Here is a 23,851-nt window from a genome sequence, read left to right as displayed (position 1 = left end):
GACAAGGAAATGATTTCAATCAATCCAAATGTACTGTTACAGGGGTTTATAGGATATCGTGGACCCATCCTAGAACACAATACAAACTATTTTGCCAAATTTCTAAACTCTACGTCATATAATGTGGACTATATCGTGATTTCAACAGACAGACAGACGGACATTGCTAAATTGACTAAGAATTTTATACTGATCAATAATATATATACTTTATGGGGTCTCCGTCGCATATTTCGAGGTCTTACAACGGAGGAGACACATTTAACGGTGAAGAGTATAAGACGAGTTTCACAGATTTATGTGAATAACTACGCATTTGCATTGAAAAAAAAAATTTTGCATTTCCGTTTTCCGAATTTCTCTTCCTTAAGTTACTTTAGAACTTATGTTCAAAAGCCACCTATCGGAAATATCGAATAGGGTGACCATCAATAGTTTTCCAACTTTAATACAAAGCAAATGTCAACCCCATCATTTGACGGGTAGTAAAACCCAATAAAATCACTTCCCCACCTCTCACCCATAATTGCTCCTCCACCGAGTGGACAACGAATGTCGTATCACTAATGTCTATCACGACTTATATTTTCATTTTGAAGACAAGTGCAAAATACTTTAATACTGTTCTCTTCCATTTGAAACCATGTCAAGGAAACTCTGCTCAAAAAGACTGTTGCCTGAAACCGGTTTCTGTCGCTTCCAAGTGATTTGTTCTAAACGCTTAGCACAATATTATGACTCACTTCACAAGCGACGGTAGAAGCCTTTTCAGGCCAGGCCTAGAGAAACGGCAGAAGTTGTTTGGTATTAAGACAATATTGTTGGACAACAAAGACAATGGCACCTGTGCCGGACGACTCCTCGAGAGGTGAATAGCTGGCAATGAACTTTTTTGTGTTTCTACAACAAAGTTGGCACACAGATTGGCAAAAAGTTGGATTGAACAAAACAAAATAAAGAAGAAGAAGAAGAAAAAAAAACGACAAAATGAATTTAGTTGAAAATTGAATTACATTTGAAGTGAGACACAAGAAACAATGTTGGAGAACCGAAAGAAACAACAAGACAGAAGTGTAATAAACAACAATCAAGGCAACTGTGGAAACTACATTCCTGCTGCACAGTTTTCTTATTCTGGCCAATTGTAGGAATTGTAAACATTACTTGTATTTAAGATGGTGTCAAAGAAGAAAACAAAGCAAAAAAAAAAAAACTTTGTGGAAATTATTTCCCTTTTAATGCTTGAAAAATAGATGTTGGTGTGTATGTGTGTGTTATACATATGTGAAGCGTAAGGGAGGGGATAAACGCCAGCTAGCACTTAAGGATAAGCTCCCTTCGTTTGTACGTCCGAACGCGCACTCAGTTGTCATGTTAAAGTAATAACCATGGCTGGAAGAAATAATGGCAAAAAAGTTTCCTCTCTATGCTGTTAAGCTTCACACACAGACACACACATACACACTGAAAAAGAGTAAGAGGTCCACACACAGTGACAGTTTCGACAATTATGTTTAAGCGAGATATGGCATTTTCTACTGGAAATTCAATCTAAGGATACATCCCGGACTATTGGTCTTTGGCTCGGTCCATTAAAGTATGTTTGTCACTTCTTGTTTTTTCTTGTTCCTGTACGCTTGGCTTACTTTAGGCGTCAAGGCATTTAGCAATGAATATAAATTGTATTACATTTAAAAGAAAACTTTTACTTTTTAGTTTAGTTCAGTTTAGTTTTATTTCTCTTGTTGTTCTCCATGTTCTCCGTCGTATTGTTTGGACATTACGACGAGATTGGGATGTGAGAAGGAATATTTCTCGGCTGATATGTTTACGTATGTCTGCAAACTTATTTGGCCGTTTATCCACCCTCTGGTGGAAAGTTCCCGCTCGTATTATGTGACAACGAGTCAATAAATATTGATAAGCGCAAATGAAAATACGCCAAGTACAGACTTTATTACAGCCCCATGTCGCCCAACTACTTTCGACGCAGCGTTGCTGGTCTTGTCATAAACACTTCAATTACGGAGCGACTATATTATTCATTGGCTTGGCTAAAATATTCAAATCCTTGAGTTTAAGTTTAATTATTAACATTTTGTAACAATTAATTCGTTGTTTAGCATCCAACAACGTTCTTGACTTTAATTAAGGCGCATTAATGCCGAAACCATTTGCAAATGTAAATACAAATTATCCTTTCGTTGTTGCTATTTCATTAACTGCTGGCATTGAATATTCGCACTCACACACACACACACGTACTCACAAGCACACACAAACCGCTTGCTACACAAGCAAAATTGATTAAATAACTTAATTAGAGGCATATTACAAGAACAACATTATTAGCATTTTCAAGGATGCTGAGCCAGGAGACGAAGACATTGCTCCTTGCTCCTTTAAACCAAGCATTGTATTCACTGGAGATTAGTACATTCCAATGTAAAACATGGTGATAAACTATTACATCAAAGGGAATTGAAAAATGTTTCGTATTAATTAGCAACAATTTTGAAAGGCTTTCATTTCGAGATGCATGCTCCTCCGGTGCGGCCTTACAAGTGTAAACATCTACATATGAATGTTTTACCCTGTGGTGGGATTCAATTTTCGAAAATCAAGCTAAGCATGTTTTCCATGAAAATCCTTATTGGCTTGGGGTTGAATGTGTTGTCGTATCGGAAGCAATTTTACCAAAACAAAGTGGGTTCCCAAGTGTCGATACGTATTATTGGAAGTCGAATAAACAGAACAAATAATAAGTCTCTCTGAAAAATTCACATTTTAAAGCTTCGTTTGACCGGGACACATCTGTCAACAGCGATTTTTGAGATCTATAAATACCACCTAAACTCCGCCAAATCACGAATTACATGATTTTTTAGGGCTTTTTCGAGTTTCAAAAATCGGCAATTTTACTTAATTTTTTTGAGATCTATAAATACCACTTAAACTCCGCCAAATCACGAGTAAAAAGTTTTTAGTGTATTTTTATCGTTTCAAAAATCGGCAACTTTACTTTATCTGCAGTGAAAATGACCTTTTATTTGTTTCGGAAGGCTTGGAAAATATAATTATGTATTTTTCGACAAAAAGTCCCGTTATAAAATAAGTAATTTTATAACCAATTTTCGGGAATCAGAACTACTCACAAAGCCATAATTGGAAGATTTTAAGTCTATTAATGGGAAAAAAGTATTAGTTTTGTTTTTAGAACCCACTTTCCACTTTGTCCTCTGCAGCCCTTGAAACTCAAATTTCTGCCAGTTTTTACATTTCAAATTTTTGGCTAGTAGGGCCCTTGTTTTTTTATTTTCAAATTTTTGGCTGGGAGGGCCTTGTTTTTTTAATTTTTTTAAAACCTCAACGGATGGAATTGTTCATGTTTTTAATATCTTTTCTGTTATTGAAATTCTTATATTCAAGCCAAATAAGAAGAGATTTCTACATAGCAAACATATTCTGTATTTTTTAAGGTTCTGTCAAATCGTTTGGTTTTTCAATGATGAAGAAGATAAGAGTTCAGAGCAGCCTTTGAGTTTTTAAAAAACTTGTATCTGAAAATAATATTAATTCTGCCACAAGGCCTTTGGCGGTGCATTTCCCTGGATCTTTAAGGGTCCAAGGTTTCCTTTGATAATTTCCACCTGAATACCCACCAACTGATACCACTGTTGTTTCTTTACAATTCAATTTTATTAAAAATAACAATTATCGTGTTTTTTAATTCAATTTCAACTATTTTTCAACTATGAGATATCGCTGACACAAATGTAACGTCCCATGGGCTGTGAAGTTTTGTGAATTTAGACAACTTAAGAAAAACTCAGAAATATTCCTTCTAAAATAATATAATAATAATTTTTAAATTAAATTTATGATGTTATTTAAGAAAATGATTTTAAAAATTTAATGCTATAGCTAAGGAAGCACTCACTCAGAGGAATGGTGTATGGATACCCCTCCACCAAACTCCAAACTATCTAAAATACCAACAAGACAAAAAACCCGAGTCTAAAGTTTAATATCTCGCCCAGCTATTGTCTTTCACAGGAAAAAGTAATCTTTTCGCTTGTGGCTAATCAACAACTGTATTCTGTTACACATAGTCACCAACCATTTATTATTGTTTACGTTCGCCAAATTCTGGACGTCTTGGTAGATTGTGTAGATTTCGCTGATATAATGATACAGCGTCCGCAGGACGAATGGTGCTTTGGCGAAACAAAATGTGTACTGGCGACCATTAATCATACGCCAAAATGAAATGGTTCTGCTGATGCATCACGTCCAACTCCATATTTTGTCTAGAGTTTTTTACGAGCTCCCTCTCTCTGCGTCTCTCTCACACACACACACGCAGACATAAACAACATATTCATTTCATGACAACGGCAAAGAAGTAAACCTACTCTCCCCCCCCCCCCCCCCTCTCTACATGTGCTAAAGTCATACATTGGATACATGTGAGAGGTGGTGCATACACACATGCATACCCCATAGCACACCATGAACAAACACAAATAAAAACTCTGCAAATAGCTCCGAGGATAGCAGAGCGAGTGTTGGTGCAAAATTTATGTTAAACAATTATTATTTTTTGAAAGACCATTTAAATGATTTACCGTTAAATTCAAATGATTTTATTTTGATCGCTTGCCACACAAACACACACGCACAAAGAGAAACATAATTATTTTTACATCCACCTACATGCCCAGGAAATATCTGAACAACTGTAACATGGCTCCGTGGTAAATTTTTCCAAAAAAAAGCTTCTTTGAAAAGTTAAACAATCATGTCCAACTATCCAATGACGGAACGGAATCCATGTCAAGTATTTTGCATTTCTAGGAACCATTCCATTCTATGGAACCATTGTTGGTTTGTTATCCGAACATGAAAACAAAGCCAATTCCCATTGACATTTTCGTTCCACTGTTCGTCGAAAGCACAATGGCAAATTTAATTTATGCGTTCCTTTTTCTTTGGCTGTTCTTTTTTCTTTTCATTTCATTTTGTGCAGACATTACAATTCAATATTTCTATATGCTTACAATCAGAAAGCGGTCCTCAAAAGTCATTTATGGCAATAACGTTGTGTCCAGAAGAAATGCTTATTTTCGAACGTCACCTCACTCCTGCCAAGGAGAACCCCATTCAGAGAAATAATAATTTTATTTCCTTTAATGGAAAATGTAAATCAAAATATCAAATCATAAATCACTACATAAATCCTTTTTAAGACAGCATACGTTTTTATCCTGCTCCTGTATGGCTTGGAAGGCCAAGGGCGGGCGTGGGGAAGCAGAGGAGAAAGCGATTATGTTTTTATATCTTATTTCCATCACATACTCAAACACTTGTTCCTGTTTTTTTTTATCACAAGTGTGGTCATTGCTTTGTGGCCCTCCTCTGTCTCTGCTCACAGTCAGCCATACAATCTAACTCATATTCCGTCTGCAAAGGATAAAAATTGCATGGAATGGAATACAGTTAGGATTTAAAGCCAATTATTTTCACAGTTATCAAAATAATTTATTGCTGCTGGTATATTTGCGGCGATGCCAAGGAACAAAACTACAGAGGAAGCGTGTTGGAGCGGAGGCGGAGTGGGAGAGACCAGAAACCTCAACTGAAATGAAATTCAAAACCATAAAAGTGTTTTAAAAACATTCATTCGAATACATACACGCAAAAATACACAATATATTGTTTACGCACACGCTCGCACATTTAAATAACCATTCCTGCGAATCCTTCTACAGACGCATATTGGGAAGATTTACACTTGTGTATGTCGGATTGTTCGAAAGAAACAAAGAACAAGAGATGGAATCAAAGCAACCAATCATCATCTTATCTATTGGGTTCTTAAGTTGGAGGGCGAATGGGTGGGGGCCTCTTGCAAAGTGCTAACAATGTATTATTGTCTGTGAAGTTCATAAACTTATTATGCCACTGACAGTTAGTTGCCCCCAAATCAGCCTACACATCTACACACACACAGGCACATATATTGAGTGCGGTTTATGGTCGTTGTCAAACAAAGCATGTGAGCGTGTGTGTGTAGAGGTATGGGTGTATTTATTTTCCATTTAGTTATACAATCATATTTAGTAGTGTTTTTGTTGTTATTCTCAATATCATAAATCATTTGGCTGGCCATTCATTGCCCCTTAGAATATGCAATAATTTTTCCTTTCTTTCTCTATAAATGATTCTTGCCAAAGCCGCCGGGGTAATTGTTCGCTCGCTCTCTCTCTTTCTCTCGCTACGTGAGATAAGAGCTTAAAAGCAATTAATTTAAAATGGAAAACGATTAAAATTTAAATTGTTATTAAACACAAAAGTAAACATTGCCAGACATACTTCATATTTATAAAAACACTCACACACACAACAACTACACACTCACACGGACACATTCAATGACTAGCACACTCTCCACAGAAAGGCTTTTCCCCCCAAACCAACACACCATGGCAATGTATCGCTTTTCCAACCAACCAACCGTCCACCCGTCTGTCTGTCCGTCCATCCATCAGACCAAAAGTAAATATTTGTTTTGCTTTATATTAAATATGTTTCAATGTGGCGGCAAGTTGCTGAGTGGTGGTGTTGCACACAACAACAACGACAAAAAATACAACAACACAAAATTGTACATTAGGTGTAGGAAATTTCACAAAATCACTTAAATTTCCGCCAATTTCTTAAATGTTTTGTTTCGAATAAAGTAATTCCGATGTTTATTGAGGGATAATGGAAAGAAAGCAGAAGTACTTCCCAACCTCACGTTTCGGCATGTTCCACAAGAGAGAAAATCCCAATGGGAAGGCACGATTTGTAACTAGTATTGGTCTGAGTGCAATAAATTTTAAAATACCTATTATACAGCTGAGCATCAGATAGAGAAAAAATCATTTAAGATTTTAATATCACATTTGTCATAATTTATCACAATTATCGAAAAAAAATACTGAGAAAAAAATCGAATTCAATTATATAATTTGTAAAACAATTAAAATGTTTTTTCTTTTTTGCTTTTTAATCTTGACTTTGTAAAGAGTTTAAAAGAGTTGGGCATTCCTGGCGCTTTTGTTTGTACAACATTTAAATCAGAGGTGAGCAAAATCGCAAAACGATAATTTAAGGAAGAACTATTTTCTAAATAACTGCAATTGTTATTAAAACAAAAAATATACATAAATTTTGATTTTTTGCACTCGTCATCAACTTTAGAGTTGATGAATGCTCATATTTGATTTGGTTTGGTAAAGGTACTTTCTTTTGTGCAGGCGAAGAATTCCTTCCTTGAGCCGGGTTGATTCATGACAAGATTCCATTGAAATGTTATCCCTCAACATTTTTCGTCTCATTTTTAATTGCCATTTTAGTTACGCCTTAAGTACAGTTTCTATTTAAAATTACTGACGCGACCTGATCGTCTCGTGGCAAACGTTTTGTAAACAACTTTTCGTTGAGAGTGCTAATTTAGTATGCACCCGTTGTGCATTGTGCACTTGGCATGGAGGCCTAACACTTGTCACACGTTTGCGTGTGTGTGAGTGTTTGTTCTGGGTCTGCAAAATCCAATAATTTTTCCCAAATCTCACATCCCACCGCCTGGTTGTTAGCTGAGCACAAACAACACCAGCCGTGTGGAAGTGGGATATGGAGTCATTTGTCTCATTATTCACGTCTGCATAAGCACCACGCAGTAGTGTGTGTGTGTGTTTGCCTGTGTGTATGGGTATGCATGCGTGTTTGTTTGAGGTTTACATGATAATACCATCGAGAAGGCTGTTACACAAACAAGCTGAACCATGGCAATGGCAGTGGCAATGCACCAAATGTAAACAGGACACACGAAATTCCTGTTTTTGGGCTTTATGACGTAAACGTCAACATGATACGATGTCAACTGAACCCATGATTGGTATTGTCGCCTTAATCGCGTGCACTGAAAGAAATTCATCGCCGAATAAATGGAAAAGTTTTGACAATGGCTAATTTAACTTTTCATCTCACACACCTGTTAAAAATCTCAAAATTTGCCTTCTTTACAAACTCAAATACGAATGTATATTCTTTCGAACTTACTGGGGAAGCAAAATAATTTTCTGCATAAATAACTCAAATTAATTGCATTCATAAAATATCACTATTTTGAATTTATGATTTTGCACGTTGGCACATTAATATCACGCCAAACACGAGATGGACAGCTGGATGGATGTGCAGACAGCCATGCCACAGCGCCCTGGAACAAACCGGACGGAGACTGGCCAGCGAACGCAACTGATGCTGCTCACCTTCACTTGCCAACAGCAACAACAACTTCAAAACAATAAATTTAAACCAAAACAAAATCGTAAACTTCAATGAGAGCTGTTTTAATACAAATCACGAAGTGAATGTATTTCTCTCCACAACTTCTGCTGGAGCATAGAAATTATACAATTTACTTAAAAGTTATTGCAAATGGGGGATGGGGGTGGCAGTAGGTGCAAGGGGATTATTTATGACAGTTTGGGGGAGTGTAGCCAACGTGGCGTACAAATTGAAATTGAATTAGATATACTTTTGGGGGAAGGGGGAGAGAAGAAGGAGCTCTACATTTCGCAAAGAGACATAAATAAAACAAGGCCAAATGGCCAACTCCCGTAGCCATAATTTCTTGTTAATTATGTTGGCCACAGGCAGATAACTTCATGAGCCATAAATGAAATTAAAAAGACCATAAAAGTGACAGCCATTTAAATTTATGAAATACTAAAGCTCATTTCACCGCATTCCGCTAACGGTTCTTTGCCTTTTCTCTTTTAGACTTGCTATGAACTGGGCCGTTATCTGCGTGATGAACCCAAACTGCAGTCATACAACAAATTACACAGCGAGATTGATTCATGGGAAATATTCTCGGCACCTGCTCGCATCCTGGAGGAGCTCAAGATAAAGGAACAGCATTTGGACTCCATCTCAACCACATCCTCGGTGTCGTCGCACTGTTCGGGCATTTCGTGGGACAGTGCGGGCTCGCAGTCGCTGAGTTGCTCGGTGGTGGTTAAGAAAGAACGCATCGATGATGATGACGAAGATGAGGCTTTGAATTCCGACAATGGCGAAGACAACAAGATGATGTTGGGCCGGCTACCGCCATCCACTGAATTGACACAATCTGCGTTGCAAGCTTTGAGCACGAGTCAAATGGTGAGTAGTACGAGCTCCACTCTCACCACCACCACTACCACCGCTGTAACACAGCAGTGCCCGCTAACGGAAAAGGCTATCAAACTCCGGGTGTTGGCGACCAAACACGGCGGCAATCTAAGTCCTCAAAGTGCCAGTCATCACAACAATCACGATTACGCCCTACCCACCCTGACACCGCCCTCATCTCCGGAATCGATACGCACGAATATTTCATCAACCAGCTGCCAAACTGCTCAAATTGACGCCAGTGAGCTAGCCGCTCTCATACAACAGCAACAGAAGCAGCAGCGCCAGCAGCAGTCATCGCAACAACAACAAACCCATGTGCCACCTACAACTGCCATCTTACGTTTTCCTTCGAATCCCACTGCAAGCACTACAGTTCCTTTGCTACAACAGCAGCCGCAACAGCAGTCACACAACGTACAACAACAACACCAACAGCAGCAGCAGCAACAACAGAAACAGAAGCAACAACCTCAAACGAACTCCAACTCTACGCCGCAGCAGTCAACTGCCGCCGCCCACCACCATTTGGCCATGCAGACATCGAGTAGCGCTGCCAATACCGATACGCAAGCAGTCAGTACCCAGCTGGCCACCAACAGCAGCAACACAGCCACTCCGAACACCAGCAACATTCCACGCAGCACCATTGTCCGCCTGACAACGAGTAACGGACAAAAGAGCGGTGGCATCAGCCTGGCCCGGGTCATCCAAATGCAGGCTGGCAACAGTGGGACACTGTCGGCGGCCACTGCTGCCCTCCTCAACACAGCCCAAGCGGCGGCAGCCGCAGCTGCTGCAGCAGCATCCAATGGCAATGTATCGGCCGTGGGGAACGTTAATGGCTTGACGGCAGCACAGATTACCCAGAGGGGCACCCAATTGCAGAATCCTCAAGTGACCGCATGTAAGTTGAATGAATGACAATAAGAGAGAGGAGAATATTGGTTGACTCACAACTTAGTTGATTACTCACAGAGTGTGTGTGTATCTGTGTGTGTTGACTCACCCGTCAACCCGTTGACTGTTCGTCGTCCTTATCAATCGCACAAGTTAATTTATTTTTATTTTTCTGCTTTTGTTCTGATTACAGTGACCACAAAACCTCATCAACGTCAGCAACAGCAAAATCACCTCCAACAACAGCAACAAACAGCCTCACATCAGCAGCAACCACAACAGCATCATCAACCGGAACAACAACAGCAGCAGCAACAACAACAACAGCAAATCCTATTACAACATGAGCACAGTCCTGACGCCAAACGCCGGATACACAAGTGTCAGTTTTTGGGTTGCAAGAAAGTCTACACAAAAAGTTCGCACTTAAAGGCTCACCAAAGGACCCATACCGGTAAGTGTGCTGCTGGCAGCCAGCAATGTATTTGTTTTATTTGTAGAACTTGTCCTCCCACCCCCGCCACTTGTCATTCAACAATTATTCGATTTAGGCCTTCTAAAACAATGTCGATAAAGAACCAACCACTCAAACACACGCGTATTGTAGAGTGTTTCCACACACACACAAGCACACAATTATAATAATTTATATATGGAAAATATTTATTGTGGAAAAATGAATGGTTTTATTTAACAGACTGGATAGAGGGGCGCGATAATTAATGACATAACTGAATGGATTCATACACATGTCTGTTAAACTTACGTCTTTAGGAAGGTTGTGTCATAGACTAACGGTTGTGTATATAGACAACGAAAAGTTAGTCTTGTATTTTGATCCAGGAGGCTCTCAGCCTTTTTTTCGATAGTCAGCATGCTGGTTAACGCTGTCGACCCCCTCGACTTCGAAAAAAACATTTAATCATTTTTCAAGAATTCCGGAATTTTCACTTTTCTTTTATTATGGAACGATTTGCATCGGACAAGCATCCTAGAGTTCATGATATTTTTAACAATTAAGAATTGAGTGACTTCAATATTTTCACTCATACCCCTGAAACGATATAGACAAAATTTGGTGATCCGACTTTTTTTTTCAGAGAAATACTGTGAGAGCATTTCTTCATCTCCATTTGCATTAGTCTATGGTTCTGTTGAATTCGATAGACGTATTTTCTACTCTCATTTATACCGCCACGTTTGATGAGAACTCTCTCTTTTAACATTTACAGGCAACAACATGTGTTTTTCATTACCCATAAGATTACAGCGCTGATCAGTTTTATTCGAATTTTGAATTTCCACAGTTCCGATCACACCGCTATAATAATTTGAATGGAGGTATTTCACATTGGGACTGTCTCTCTTGGGTTTCCTGTTAACGTGCCTGTGGCTTTGTAAAACCATTTCCTAATTGTGTCTCATTTCTCTCCCCAGCGAATCCTCCAGAGATAACAATATTTTTCATAATTTTTGTGACAAAAATACAAACGATTCCGTTTCGTTTCCTTTTCGCATTTCAATACTTGTCTGATTTACGCATTCACACAAACTCAAATCCACATAAAAGAAACAAGTTGGTACTGCTGCGCGATACGTCAGGAAGCAAAAAAGCTGCGGCCTATTTTGTGTTTTCCCCTTCCGCCTAAAACAGAATCTGGCAAATGGCCCTCTGGCCATAAATTCATTTGAAAAAATTGCAAGAATATTCTCTTTTACATAAAATGTAAGTTTTTATTTTTCTCGTTATTCCTTTCTCTTTTCGGCGAGTATTTTGACAGCAGCCCCCCCTTGTTCCGGTCTGTGTTTGTTGCAATATGTGACAGAGAAAAGGCTTCTGGCGAAATTTGTGGAATGAAGTTTCTGCCTCAAACCTAATCTCTTCATTCACATAGCAAGCAAATGGAAGAGCATGAGAGAAATGATTGTTGGAATGTAATAGAGTCTGTGTGTGTGTGTGTGTGAGATCTGGTCTAAGAATAGCAGCGGAAACGTAAATTCGCCAAATCACGCAAATGTCACTCAGATTTAAGACACATTTATTATAATTTGGGGATATTCTTTACTCCCTATTCTTCTGGCAAATCTGTGTGCCTTTGCCAGTGCTTTAAAGGCGAGTGCTCACACACATACAAACACAGCGAAAATCTTCTACAACGTCAAACACATTTGTTTTTGGTTGTCTCGAGACAATGTTCACTTTAGTAAATCTCTTTTTCTACTCTACTGTCTGTCGGTTGGTCTGACTGTTATTTTGCCTATTGCTAAAGGTCGCGTTGCAAGATTTTCGCTATGAGATAAGCTGTCTCTAGGCAGGGCAGTGCAGCGCGTATAGCATAAATTAGGAGAAACAGGAATGACAAATTTTTGACGCCGTCTTTTTGTGTGGCTTTCATTGGATTTAAAGCTTTTGTAATTTTTTTCTAAAAATATATTCCCCGAGAGAGAGAGAGGATTAACTTTTTGTCACATTACAACACTATCAACATATTAGTACGAGAGTGAATAGCAGCTGCCTGGTGGTTACCTGGTTAACCGTCTCCATGTGTATTAGCTACCAGAAAAACTACATATCCAGGTTGAAATGTTCTTATTTGTGTTTACATTTAGAAACTGAAAGCTGAGGCTTTTATGGTTATATGAATGAAATGGGCAACTGTTATGGAATTGAATAATTGACTGCCATAAATTATCACCTGGCTATCAAAAAAGAGTTACTCCTTATTGCGTACGGAATGTAGCTTACAGGTCTCTGATTTCCCATCGTTGTTTTCGATATATATATTTTCCGTTCAAAAAGTCATTATCCATATTTTCCTCAGTATAAAGCCCTATGGTCGCAACCATCAATTAATATCGAAAATTTATTTATCCAAAGCCACTAAAGGTACATTCTAAACCAAATTTGTTTGCATAAAGTATGTACCGGCAAATCAAAACCACAACCTATCCTAATATTAGAAGTTGCCCCTCCCAGTTGTTGTTATGACGTGACGGTCGGACAAATCCTGTCAAAGGCGCTTTAATGGATGACGTTGAACGGAAAGGTGTTAAATTGTTCAAAGCCTTTTAATTGTCAAAAGTTTTCCTATGCCGCCCTGTATTTGTGGCAGTATTTGTTGGTTTGTTTGCTTCGCTTGATTAACTACGAGTTATTGGACCACAACCTTTCCCATTGTCCTTGTTATTTATATCCTTGAATTATGTTAATAGGTTATTGTTTGTTAAATATTAAATTACACTCCAACACCGAGCCCTAATACCATTGTTTATGGTGTCTTCAGGCTGTTTGTTAAGTGAATTTTAAATGGGATCTTAGCTGATATCTGTCGTTTAACCAAAAATGCTAATTAAATTAATTGATTGGTTATTTGATGCGACAGCAATTTGTACCGCCTACGAAACTAGCATTTTCCAAGGACCATTTGCATCTATAGAAATAAGCCAGAAGGAAGAAGGCATTTGTTCGGAAATTGACTTAAAACTATACTAGGAATCACCCACTGGCATTAAAAAAAATATATACTCCCATTAAAGAGGTACTGGGTTCGACATGTTTTGATTGAAAAAAAAAATATTTAAAATGGCCTGTAAAAACCGCCTTGTCCCTAGAATCAAAAATGAACCTGACAACATACTGTTACTGTTTCCTCTCAGTGCTTAATAAAACATCGGTGCAATTGAAGCGACACTTTAAGGACCCTCAACACATCCAGGCATATGGCGGTAATACACAGGCACTGAAATTTTTTATAATGTCGCAATTTGTTATCTCTTGACTCTTTTAATTACCACACAATATATTTTCTGAATTTCCTCCGCAACAAAAATCTCGAAAAAAGGTAACATTTGAAACACGGACACGTAGCAGCATACACATACATTCATACATACAGATATTCTTTGTCGGATTTCCCGTTGTTTTCGCAATAGTTTATATTCGAACAGTTTGATGTTGCTTTCCTGATTGAAACGAGGTCAATTTTTAGTGGTTTAGTTGTTGTTGTTCTTTTTATCGTTTTCTTGGCTTTTGCAATTTTGGTGATTTTTTCAAAGGTTTCGAATATGTCTGCCAAGCAATGGCGTTGGCAAATAAAATAGCTGAAGAGAAGGAAACCGGAATGAGGTTAAACCCATAAAATAACCGAAAATATAAAACAGAATTGAGTAAACTAGTGTAGACGATAGAATCAGGGAAGAACAAAAAAAAAAATCTCAGTAAAAGCCAAAATTCGGAAATGAACCAACATATACACACACTTGTACATACACAAGAATGTATATGTATGTACTTATCTGTAATAAATTTGTGTATGTGTGTGTGCCTCGTTTAAGGAGAAAGTCAAAATCAGACACGCACATAAAAATGGCGACAAACTAAAATCGACCCACATAATCATGGTTTGTTGTTGTTATTGTTGTTAGAAATGTAGCCTCTTCCCCTCTCTAATAAACTGTGCCCCGACAACTCTGCCAACAATAACAAGGACTTCCTTCAAAAAAAAAAGAAAAAAGAATGCAACAACACTCACACCACAATTAAGGCCTTTGGTTTCTGCAACCGCCATGGCTGCGATAGAACAGCTCGATAGACATGCTCGGAAACAGATACAAGATGGGAACTACTAATTCATGCTCGTTTGCCACACATTAAATGTCTATGCAGACGTTTTTAATAAACGACTACTGCCAGGATGACGACGAGGATTTTCTTTTCAGGCGGATGTGAACGTAGTAAATAACCGATCGAAGGTAATTTATGGCTTAAGTTGTAGATAAAACCTCAACAGTTAGAGCAACATGATGATGATGATGCATCAGTAGTGGATTACACACACACACACAAATACTGTGATGCATCTCCACACATACAAGTGTGTGTTGTACAGGTTTCCCTTTGACATCCTTAACGAGCTCTCAACTCATCGACCGACAGAGAACAACAATATAATAGCTCAAGTTTTTTTTGTTGGTGTTGTAGAGCAGTAGCAATAGCGTTGACCTGTGAATTTGTCTTTGCTTCCTGCTTTGAGAAATATTCAGCAATTTATCTAGCCATCATATCATTTTTCATGTTCAAACTTGATGCATTTTTTTATCCATCAATAAGCAAAGCGGATGCACACAAAGTTGAGAATTATCAATATCCAACATGTTTGTGCGTGTAGGTATGCTTTTTTGTTGCAGAGCATGTAAATTTTTAACTAAGCATAAAATCGTTCGGTAGCCATTAGGATATTCTATAGAAATGTTTGCAATGCAGTTTGTTTGGCAAATGTATGTTGGCCAGAAAAACAGGGTTTTAATATTGAAGAATTGCAGATTTAAGTTTAGCTGGGTTTTCCATAAAAATCAAAGGAGAACTATGATGCAGGAAGAAAAGTATTGAATCTTCGTTAATACCCCCCATAAGAATTTATTCCTATGCATAAAGTCATTAGTTGGCGCCTTAAGAACATTTCGTATTCTTCTTAAAGAGATCAATACATGAAGAACTTTAAAAATTTAATATTCAAAATGTGTCCCCTCCCGCAACTGTCCCAATGCCCCCCAGAAGTGACAGGAACGTTGGCAATGACATTCTTTTAAATATTTAATCCCTGCTGTCATTTGTAAGGCATTACAGCAACGATACTTGGCCTGGGGAGAATGCAAAGTTTTATTGTTTGCCGCCGTTTGTCGCCTATTTTGCACAAAGATTAAAAGGAATTTTTAATTTTGCTTCTATTAGTTCAGCTTGACAAAGTCGCAAATGAAATCAATTTATACTTTTGTTTTGTGTTCTTTTTGTGTTTTCGCTTTTTTTTCGACGAGCGAAATTAAAATGCTTGTGCTGTTCCGCTTTCTGGTGGCCATTAAAAAGTTTTTAATTACCCTTTAACCAATTACAAAATATCTTAAAGTGCTTGTATTTCCCCAGCTTGGCCCTGGGCAAAAGGGTTTCAGCCAGCCTGGGGGAGGGTGGTGAACAACTCAAGTACAGACCACAACAACCCACAAACCACCCACCCTTCCCCCTCAACAGCCCTATTTAACGGACAAGTGGTTGAGGAATTCAAAAATGAATCAAAGGAAGGATAATTTTTAATGGTCCTTTACAAATTATTTGCATTATCGAAAGTAGCATCAAAACGCTCACGCACACACACACAAAAGCAAACAATATCATAACATTCGGTCTGGAACTATGACTTCAAGTCGACTTTAAAATAAAATTGAAAAAACTCTCTCAAACACATTTCCCATCCCATCAGCTCCCATTAGGTTGGCAAACAAATCTCATTCTGTTGTTGCAGCTCCTGTTCAGGCCAGTCCAGCTACGCAATAAATTTCAATTTCATTAAATTGCACAGAAGAAATGCCACTTACATCTGCATAAATTGAACAAGTTTTCGCACAGCAAACATTTAATAAAACAAATTAAAAGTCTGTTACTTGTTTCGCAAAGAAAAACGAAACTATAAATCAACAACAACAAGAATAGAAAACGTCATTTAACAAGAAGCATTGCAGGTAGTTCTGTTTGCTGATGCCTGTAACAGCTCAGCATAGACATTTCTTGTTTAGGAATTAACTTTGCTTGGAGATTGGTGTACACAAAAAGTATTCCCATTGCCTTTCATCAGGGATTAAGGTATTTACTAAGAAATACCAGGAATACAACTGCCGAACAGTGGTAGATGCTTGCATCGCTGTTGCACAAATTTTTACAGAATGTTGTTTGATAATTCAAATTAAATAATTGTATTCTGCGCCAATGTAATGTGCCTCCAGATAGGATGGATTTCGTAACATCCGATTGAATTCGGACCAAATGCAAGTTCATCAAATTTAGTAAAAATTGATTTGGTGTTATGGTCCCTCATATGTGTAATATGCATTTTACAACAATGATATTTGATACCGAGCATCAGATACAGCTCTGAAATATTTCTGCCAAATTTGATCGGTTCAAATTTCGATATAGCTCACATATATATCTACAATCGATTTCCACTTCAAGTGGCTCCAAAAGTCCGTCGAAAAGTCCTTTAAAACGATTTCTGAAATTCATTTTCGAAAAGATATTTAAAAATCCAAGGTGATTGGCTCAAATAGTCCTTTGAAAAATATTTTCTAAAAATCCACGTTTAGTGGCAACAATAGTCCTTTGAAATAGTCCTTGAAAACTATTTTTAAAAATCCCCTTTTAGTGCCTCCAGTAGTCGTTTTGAAAAATATTTTCTAAAAGTCCACGTTTAGTGGCAACAATAGTCCTTTGAAATAGTCCTTGAAAATTATTTTCTAAAAATCCACATTTAGTGGCTCCAGTAGTTCTTTTAAAAATATTTCTTAAAAATCCACGTTTAGCGGCAACAATAGTCCTTTGAAAATATTTTTTTAAAAATTCACATTTAGTAGCTCAAATAGTCCCTTGAAAATTATTTTTAAAAATACACGTTTAGTGGCTACAGTAGTCCTTTGAAAAATATTTTCTAAAAATCCACCTTTAGCGGCAAGAATAGTCCCTTGAAAATTATTTTTAAAAATCAACGTTCAGTGGCTCCGATAGTCCTTCAAAATATATTTGAAAAATCCAGATCTAGTCCTTCGAAAAGTCATTAAAAAAATATTTTAGAATTCTCCGTTTATTCGTCCCAATAGCCCTTGCAAAATATTATTTACAAAATTCGCGTTTAGTGGCTCCAATAATCCTTGAAAAATACTTTCAAAAATCCAAGTTTAGTGCCTTCGAAAAATCATTCAAAATCCATCGGAAAAATAGCCGTTGAGCGGCTGCGATAGTCCTTCGAAAAATATTTTAAAAAATCTACATTTAGTCCATCGAAAAATTATTCAAATTGTTTTTGAAAAATGATGGCTAATATCAGCGCAAATGGAGTGAATTTCGGGACGTACGTTTCCATTTGGCGGAACTCGGCTCCGATATATATTTTTTGTTTTCAATATAGTTCCTCGATCACATTAGTATCCTACATCCCGAAGAAGACCTCAATAATTTGTATTCCCATTTTTTTTTTACTTTTACTAACTTCTTTCCATATCTATTTTTGTTTTGTATTTCTAGGCGAAAAACCATACAAGTGTTCGTGGGAAGGCTGTGAATGGCGATTTGCCCGCAGTGATGAATTGACCCGCCATTACCGTAAACATACCGGAGCTAAACCATTCAAGTGTCGCAATTGCGATCGCTGTTTTTCACGTTCCGATCATTTGGCGTTGCACATGAAACGTCACATGTAGACTGTGCCGGCAGACAGTGACGCCGTCGTCACCCCGACAAAAGTGACAACTCTTCCAGCCTCGCTTTCACCACCCACGCCCCACTCACCAACAGGAGAAAAATGACCGACGGTCGTCTGTCAACAACAGCAACAACAAACCATAAATGAAAGCAGTGCAAAATTCCTGGAAATTAATAAAACTGTTACGTTATAAGAATTACATTAAGAACTAAATATACATACATACATACATATAAAGTACTGGCAGGCAGACTCGTTGTAGAAACTGCCTACAAAATGTAAGTATCAAAAGCAAAGAAGAAATCAACTGGTGTACAAATCAAGATCCTACAATGCACCCTAACCCCCCATCGGAGGAGAGAACAACCTTTGTAAGAAAAACAAAACAAAAAAAAGCAAATTAATTTAAGCATTACATGTGCCATCATCATCAGCCGCAGCCGTAGCAGCAGCATCAGCAACATACTCTCATTGTATCGATGAAAACTCTTAGAAAGCAAACTGAATCAAATGATTTTCAAGAGCAAAGTTAATCGAAAATCAAAGAACTTTGCCAGAAGAATAGAAAGAAAGAACGAAACATAATGGCACAGTGGGCACAAATTCTGTATTCATTCACTTTCACTTTCTGTCATTCCAAGTGAGTCTGTTTCCAATGGGAGCCCACTGTGCCACTGTTTTTTCACTCGTTAAAGTTAAAAAAGATGAAATGTAAACATAAAGTTTTCTCGGAGAACGACAACAATTGTTATGTTAGAACACAGAACAAATCAAATTCTTTTTACCAAAGTAAAGCAATTAATAATTTTACGTTTTTACACATAACACATAAAGAAACACACACACACACATACACACTCTATTATTATTAAACGCTTTAGTCTAATTGTTTTTTATTATTATTATTATTATTGTAATTTTGTCAAAATTTTGTATTTTTTACAAAGAATGAAAATTAAAAAAAAAATGGTGTAAATGCTAAACACTGCCAAAAATACAAAAACAAAAAAAAAACACGATTCTGAAAAGTAAATGAAAACAACACGATTTTTTTATTATTGTATTCCTAAGAAGAACAAACAAAAATTGTATTACTTTTTTAAATTTGTTTATTTTTATATTAAAAATGTTCAAGTGCAAATAATCGAGAATGTTTCAAACATTTGTGTTATCGATATACATAATAGATATTATACATACATAAAAACATACATACATGACTAATATTAAATAGTTTCTAAGATCAAGAATACACTCACACAGAGACAAACACACACACACATACGAATGCATGCATATGCATACATTCACATATAATTTATTGAGTTGTTGATAAAATTTAAAATTATTTGTCAAAAGCAAACAGCCCCCACCCCTCCCACTCTACGTTAACAATAATTTCTTTCTTTTACTTAACTTTTGGTTTACCGATAAAGAAAAAATGTGACAATTTTCGATGTCTATCTAAATTCCTTGTCTTTTTGTTCTATTAAATTTGCAAGTATTATCGCACGCGACTCTACCCTCCCTCCTCCCCGCCCCCATCCCCTTTAAGAGTTAAACGAGATTGATATGTTTAGGAAAACAAACAAAAAAAAAACACAAACAAATAAAATCGATTACAAAAAGTGGTTGTGTAAAACTAGATCATCATCACACTCACTCTCGATTAATTCATCGAAAAAACAAAACAAAACAGCAACAACAAAGATGCTTGTTTTAATCTTTAGTCAAAAATCTTTACTCAAAATTTAAAATTAATTTCTAAATTTATTTTTAAAATTAATCATTATTTTATTTTATTACTTTTATTATTTTAAACCCTATGAAATCACACGCACACACACACTCGTCATTAGCAATTGAAAGTATTGTAGTATCCCTCTTTGTTTTATTTCATATGATTTTTATTATTATTTTCTCAATTTGATCTTGTGGAATTCCCTTAACAGCGATGTTCTTTTTCAGTCATTCTGATTTGTATTCTGCTCTGGAAGTACTATATTTCCCCCTAAATCATTAAGTCTATTTTTTTTTATTATTTCTTTGGATTAAATCGAAAAATTTATAATTTGTTTAGTTGCATACATTTTATAATTTTTATTTTTTTGTAATTGTATTATTACTTTTTTAAATAAATGCTTTAATAAAAACGTACAAAATCATATATTGTGTTTATCTACATTTTTATTTTCTGAAAAGAAATTAATTTCGGAATCAGGGTGGGGAATTGAAACGGGGAACGTTAAATTTTAGTATGGAAGTATTAATTCACAGGTGAATAATGCCTGATGAGGCATTGATTTAACAATACCAAATGGCACACAGTGGCTCGCTATTGATTCATAAATCGGTTTTTAAATAATCGATTATTTTGTTTTGAAAAGTCTGAAAGTCTAAGTCGCTTTTTTGCGTGCGGGAAGATATTTGAAAATGAAAAATCTAAGTTGTTTCTAATTTTTGCTCACACGTCAATTTTTTACCGTTTCATATCTTTCAAGTTTTCATATCTAACTATCTTTTTCCCAATCATGTTTCTACGTTTTGTCTCAGACCCTACAAATCGATATATCTACCTTATCACTTCCCTATATTTTCCATATAGCCTTACATTCGGACTTGCATAAATTAGATTTTGAAATTTTTTCGATTTTTGTGTTGAAATAATTACAATTATATTTAATTGAAATGCTTTCATATCTTTCTTCTGAAGCTATAGTATATGTATTTCAATTCTTGCAAGATTTCAAGGAATCTCTACGATGTCATGTTTTACTATATCATTAGTTCCACTAAATGCAACTTTAGAACACATGAAACAATTTTCCGCAACAGCAATTGACATGGCGCTGAGAAATTTTATATTAAAAAATTATATCCTTATAAAAAGACGTCGCAACAGTCAAATAAGTTGGAATTTAGTGCTATCTTCTGAAAATTGTAACAAGCTCATACAAATTTCACAATGCTACCAAAAAAATGCAACAAATTGAATAAAAACAAAAAATGTCGGAAATAGCATCAAATTTTAGAATAAGTTTAAATTTGTTGGAATTGGTCACTTTTGGAACGAATTATGGCCTTCCAACGGCCAATGAAACAATCACACGCTGCGGTATTTTGGCTCATTTCCGACGAAGCGCTTGCTTAAGGTGATCGACACTCTGGTATTTTTTAGTGTCAACCTTGCTTTCCAAAATACCCCAGATACAATAGTCCAGTGGATTGGTCTTCGGACATTTTGGTGGCCATTGTGCGCTGGAAATGAAGCGAGGAACATCGTTTTTTAACCATTCTTGGGTGGCGCGTGCTGAGTGCGATGTTGCTGAGTCCTGTTGGAATGTCCAAGGACTGCGGCCAAAATGTTTGCATGCCCAAGGCTTTAATACACCCTCCAGAATATTTTCGCGATAATATTCGCCATTTTTTTACCCTCTTTTCGCGATAATATTCGGCACTTATTCTGGTGCCACGGTCGATTAATACGCACGGAGAGCGACCATCGGCTGTTATGGCAGCTCACACCATCACCATGGCCGGCGCTTGAGTTCTGGTGACCAACCGAAGGTACACATTTTTAGCTGATCTCTTTGGCAAGTAAACACGATCATTTTGTTTATTTACAAACTGCTGGACAACGAATGTTTTCTCATCAGGGAAACCCGAATTCGCCCAAGCGAAGCAACTCTTTAGCTCTTTTGAATCTATTTTCTTGCTGTTGCGGTGTAAGTTCTTGCACTTTTTGGAATTTCAATGGCCTTACCCCGACCTCATTTTTCAATATTCGCCGAATGAAATATTGCGATATGTTCAGCTCACGAGCCATTTTTCGGCACTGCGACGCGGGTTTCGATCAAGTCGCTTGTTTACTTTTCGAACCATTTCGACGTCGGGCTACGCTAGCAGTATCACGGTAACAAGCGATGGTACGAGACACAAACGATTTATTCACATTTAAATGATGGAGTGCTCTAGCGAGAGACACATGTGGTTTTCCAGCCAAATATAAAGAAGTCACACTATCACGCTTGAATTCCATCACGAATAACATTTTTTCTGGAAAATTCTCACAGAAATGCTTTCGTACACTTGTAAACATTATAATAAGCTGTCACTGGAATAATTTTAACAGCTGTCCGACGAGTGAAATCTGAAGTTGGTTGCAGTTTTTTCATCTCACCCTTTATATCCCTAAAAAAGGATGTGGCAACAGAGTCAAATAGGTGGAATCTTCCTGCTATCTTCTCATAATTTTAACATGCTCATAAGATTTCTTTTAAATTCCACAATGATACTGAGGTTATATATCATTTGCCTCATAGTAATTACGGGTGTAGACCCTATTTCTCTTGGGACTAAATGTCCAAATTTGTCCATTCGGCTGTCTGCCTGGCTGCTGCACGTGACAACTCTCAAATTGAGTATCCGATTTAATCTAAACTTGGTACATCGTAATATTATCAAACTTAAATCGAGCTCGGAGATGGGCAATATCGGTCCACTCATTTCGGTACCACCCTACAAAGGCCAACAATTTCAAAGAAAATAATTTTTCTCGCAGAGAAATAAAGGATCATCCGATTTTGTTTAAATTTTGCAAATCCTAAAGGAAAATATCGACCCACCCTTTCTAGTAGATCTCTTACCAATGGTCAAAATTTTGAATTAGTAGTATCTTCATAAAGCGCCAACATTTTGAATAATCATAACGCAAGTCTAAATATATGTTCATAAACTGACATAGCCTGAGGGAGTACATCTGTCGACGAAACCGAGTGATACAATTTTTCTTCAGATTTCGATAAAACGAACACTTCTACAAATTTTTCATTTCAGTCCTATTATTTCCATTTTATGCTACTAAATTTAATTAATGCAGGTAAAACATTTCCTTACAAGTTTGCTTTTTTGCAACTACACATCTTGAAATATACGTATGTTACATTGCAGTTTGCTCACACACACACACACACACAGTCATACATTTTTTTAATTCCTTCTTTATTTCAAACCACAAATCATCACAACGTGAGTGATGTGTGATCAAAAAAGAAAAAACAAGAAAATATTAAAAAAAACATAAGATAAAATTCTGTGATCCAGCATTTGAGTAAAAATATGTATAATACGAAGCAAAACTAAAACCAAATACAAAAATTTAATTAATTAATAAATAATGTAATTTGAGAATTAATATTTGTAAAATTGTTTAGCAAAAATATTCATTTTTCATTTCATTTTTAGCACGACTTTATGATTTTAGGCCAAGTTTTCTTTTTTCGTTTAAGAAATCATTATCAATTCAAAACTAAAATCACTATCTTTAGCTATGCGTAGTTTACAAAAACAAATATCCAATAACCAATTTTGGCACAAAACTCCTTTGAAGCCAAATCAAATTTAGCTAAAATGTATTTTTTATGTATAGAAATTATTTTGTAAAACCCAAAATGAAATCTACATTAAATGTTTGACAA

General features: G+C 36.6%; 1 protein-coding gene across 2 annotated transcripts in view; it reads left to right on the top strand.

Annotated features, from left to right (window-relative positions):
• LOC101887205 (Krueppel-like factor luna) overlaps nt 1-20,539 on the top strand; it is a 231,971-nt gene extending 211,432 nt beyond the window's left edge. For both annotated transcript variants that reach the window (XM_059130775.1, XM_011297824.3), the window contains 3 exons: nt 8,836-10,135; nt 10,322-10,582; nt 18,197-20,539. In XM_059130775.1, the coding sequence (XP_058986758.1) occupies nt 8,836-10,135; nt 10,322-10,582; nt 18,197-18,372 (1,737 nt within the window). In that variant the 3' untranslated portion in view covers nt 18,373-20,539. The remainder of the gene's footprint in view (nt 1-8,835; nt 10,136-10,321; nt 10,583-18,196) is intronic.
• The last annotated feature ends 3,312 nt before the right edge of the window (nt 20,540-23,851 follow it).

This window comes from Musca domestica, unplaced genomic scaffold, assembly GCF_030504385.1.
Source record: "Musca domestica strain aabys unplaced genomic scaffold, Musca_domestica.polishedcontigs.V.1.1 8, whole genome shotgun sequence".
NCBI lineage: Eukaryota > Metazoa > Arthropoda > Insecta > Diptera > Muscidae > Musca > Musca domestica.
Note: the sequence above shows the minus strand (reverse complement) of the source record. Positions and strands in the feature narration are given on the sequence as shown.